General features: G+C 36.1%; 1 protein-coding gene across 1 annotated transcript; it reads left to right on the forward strand.

Annotated features, from left to right (window-relative positions):
• Positions 1 to 514: 514 nt before the first annotated feature.
• LOC145550510 (uncharacterized) lies at positions 515 to 2446 on the forward strand. The gene is made up of 4 exons (XM_081604414.1): positions 515 to 662; positions 814 to 882; positions 1187 to 1333; positions 2016 to 2446. The coding sequence occupies exons 1-4, from the start codon at positions 597 to 599 to the stop codon at positions 2223 to 2225; spliced, it is 492 nt and encodes a 163-aa protein (XP_081460540.1). The 5' UTR covers positions 515 to 596; the 3' UTR covers positions 2226 to 2446.
• The last annotated feature ends 1492 nt before the right edge of the window (positions 2447 to 3938 follow it).

A 3938-nucleotide genomic window follows, 5' to 3' on the forward strand; every position in this document is an offset into this window, starting at 1 on the left:
TGTTTATCTGCTGTAAAGTGTTGAACAGCTCTTTAACCATTTGCCTGTTCAGTTGAAACTGCTGTTTATTGGGTGGTAAACAGCTTCTTCGCTTTAATATGTGTCCTTTGCCCCATTAAAGCGTGGGGCTGAGGAGGTGACACTGTTGACTCTTGATGGGGTTTGTAATACTGACATTTTGTTTCTGTCCTTCACTTCCCCCTAGGATGGCTCTATCTACAATTATAAACCATGCACAATCGCCGATCTACAGGCCACCACCAGTAAACATCGCAGTAATAAAGATAAGAGAGGAAGAAAAAGTAATTAGCTGGGCAGTAAAGGAGGGTAAAGCAAAGGTATTACAGAAAAAGAAAAATCAAATTCTAACTGTCACAGATGGGAAAACAATTGGAAAAGTAATTATATTTGAAAAATATTCAAAAAAACTTTGTGAGGGCCAATCATATGTGATGAGGAGCTACGCCCTCAGGGGCACAGAGCCGCCCCTTATCATCAACGTCACTCCGGCCACGCAATTTTATAAAGGTCCGAAGGTGAACGTCACTCCAGAGCTTTTACAGAAAGCAGAGGCCATTTTAAACCCAGCAGCACCAATGGCCCTTCTGGAGAAGGCAGCGGAGTCAAAAGGACTGATGACTGTGCAAGGGGAAATTGTGGAGGTAGGATTTTTCTTAAATTTCTTAAAAATGTTTCCATAAGAGAGGACTTAATTTGCTAACTGTAAATCTCAATGGGGTAGAAGATAACATGAAAGGCCCCATTACAGAACAATATGCGAACTCTAAAAGTTCTTTTCTTTGTACTTCTCAGTTTGCTGCGGTCAGGCTTGTGATGTCGGGAAAAATGATGGTGCCAATCCGGACAGTGCGGCTGAAAGAGGTATAATAACTTGTTTTAAGACTTGTTCAAAGCTGCAGTTGTCATTTATTTTAAAACAAAATATTTGGATAAAAAAGGTAAGTGCCTAAGGAAATGGCATGTGTGTGTGTGTGTGTGGGTGTGTGTGTGTGTGTGTGTCAAGTTCATGACACAAAACCAGCTTTTGTGTCATGAACCAGCTTGCATGTTAATTTGCAGCGTCTGGTCAGAAATGGTAGATTGGTGGGTTTTGTTTGTTTGTTGACTTTTTGAGAACTCTTGGATAAATCTCTAATTTTTTTGTCAATAATTCTTTTAATTACAGGGCAGCTGCACAATGCCCGTCTCCCTTTGGAGGGAAGCAACCCTGGTGGAACTGGCAATTGGCCAACAGGTCAAAATTACACATGTTCGGTGCCAGGATTCTGGCTATGGATTACAGCTGCAAAGCACAACTTTTACAACAATTCAGGTATGTTGTCAATTCCTGAAGAAGTAAATTAATCTAATTTTAAGTAGATTTAGACATTTAAAGCAAAATGTGCATATATTTTAAAATTGAGGCATTCTAATTAAAATTATTTGCTAAACTTTGGAGATATACACAAAGTGTGAAAAGTGCCACTGCTCAGAGCTAACCTTGTAATTTTTTGTCAACTTCAAAATTATGGAATGGCTTATTACATATTTTGATATCCTGGAAACCATTCAATATTTTCTGACTCAAGTCTATTATGCTTTGCCAAAAGAAGACTTAAATAAAGGAGAAACAACAATTAACATAAATGCACCACAAATCTGGAACCAACATCCACAATGTTAATGTTTTTGATGATGGTGTGTGACCAAATGTCATGCTTGTTGTTGTTGCTTCATTTACAGTTGCTGACTGTATGATATTTTATTATATGAATAACTTTGAACTTGCTGATTGATGAAATGCACAAAACAAATGATCTTGGACTTAAAAAAACGTAAACCTGAAGGAAATAGCATATATAGCAAAAGATCAAACAAGTTGCTACTGTTATTTGACATTTAACCTTGGTGTTGGTTTTCTTTTTTTGTTCTCATTTTTAGATGACAACATGAAAATTGACATACCTGATTATATTTCTAATATAAAATACTATATTTTTGTACTGTATTAACAGGAAAAAATGGAAGACAAAAAAGCGGCTGTAGTCATTGGTGTCATGGACACTGAAGACGAAAATGAAAAACATGTCCTCCTGGACAGTGATGAAGTCTTTCGGATTGCTGCAGATTTGTGGAGTCCGTTTGATGAAATGCTGGAAGACGGGAGCCTTGTTGTGGATATTGAGGTTCACGGAAATGAGATCAAAAAAATAATCAAAAAATAATTGCAATTTAAATAAAATAAATGTTTTCAGTTTAGTTTTTCAACTTTTTTCAAGTATTAAAATTTTTGACTAATCTCTGTTTATGCTTTTTAATGGTATTTGTTGTGTTTCACTCTTGAAATTTCAGGTCTTTTAGAATTTTTTTGCTTGCTTTGTTATAGTTCATAAAATAATCAGTTAATCTGTTCAAATTAAATTGGTGATTACTATTGAATGACACTTTCTTCATATAACATAAACTTTGGTAATGAAATTTACACCATATATATATATATATATAAGTGGAAATCCTTCAATTATTCAGTGGAATGTGAGTCTGAAAAGTAGTATGATGAAATTTAACTTATACAATCATATCCCTTTTCCATGCATTAATTCACAACGTTTTCTGCCTGTTTTAAATATTCTCAACTCTTCCGGCGCTAGAGGGGGTAAAATGAATTAAACTTCACTTTTTGACTTTTTTTTTTCAGGTTATTCAGGTATATGTATATCTGTGCGTGTGTGTGTTTGGTGTTTGTGTAATTAGACTCTGACGGTGAGGCTGTGAACCTGCTGTGTTGTGCTTAAAAGTAAAGGGAGAAAACGTTAAAGTACAACTGAAAACCACGTATTTCTTTAAGTCTGTAACAGCGCAGCTACTGTAAAAGATCTTAAAAAAGTCAGTTAGCAAGTTGCTAACATGTAAACAAATCGCAGTTCCTGTTTGTGGCAGAAGTTGTGCCCATATATTATACAAAGTTTCAAACCTTCATTAACACCATATACATGCAAAATGTACCATTGTGCACTGTGTAATATACATAACAATGAACTGACAGCTCTTTCTATGACTCCTCACATTGTGATGAAATCACGCACAAATCAGAGACTAAATTGCAGCAAAATTTTTCCTACCATCTCAAAACTTAAGATTCCTCGCTCAAAGCATTAAAATTATATAAATTCTACTGTAAAGTAAGAGATCACAATAAAAAATACCACTTTTATCAGTTCCCAAAACGTGGGTTTTCTGCACAGTCAGGTTGGAGAAATCCCCCTCCGCACCATTTAGCTTTTAGTTTCCAGGCACGAAGCAGGAAGATAATGGAGAGGGTAATCAGCTTGGCTCGAGTGATCTTTGAAGCAGGAGCGTCGTTGTTAGCACCTCATTCAGAGCTGCTAAAAATTCATTCAGAGAGCATGGGAGGGGGTTTCAGGTGAATTTCGACCCTGACGTGAGGTTACAAAGCCAATATTTTCAAGTATCCAAAGTTAAGAGTCTTCTCTGTGTCAAGTCATACCGAACATTGTCGGTCAGCCGACCGAAAATTTACTTACACCGTATTTGATGACAGGGCATGTAAATGGACACGCCCCTTTAAATCCGTCAGCTGATTTTAATTAGCCGGAAAACCATAACATTTTGGGCAAAAATTGTATGCCGGATAGTTTTTGAAGGATGAAAGCCTTTAGCGGACCATAAAAATAAAAATAAAATAAAAATCACGTGTAGCGGTTTTTTACGGAGATTGCCGAAGTCGGGTTTGAGAGGTTTTAAATAGTGATAAAACGGAGGCATGTTATTTTAATTCATATTTGTTCTCTTGATTTTGCTTTTCTTTTTGTCATTTTCAGAAGACAACATGTAAACTAACCTGATTGTAGATAAATAACATAAGAGACAAAACGGCAGGAGAAATCCAAACCTGAGAGTATTGCTCAAATGTATAA

This window comes from Poecilia reticulata, unplaced genomic scaffold (assembly GCF_904066995.2).
Source record: "Poecilia reticulata unplaced genomic scaffold, P_reticulata-male-v2 Scaffold_62, whole genome shotgun sequence".
In the NCBI taxonomy this organism is placed as follows: Eukaryota; Metazoa; Chordata; class Actinopteri; order Cyprinodontiformes; family Poeciliidae; genus Poecilia; species Poecilia reticulata.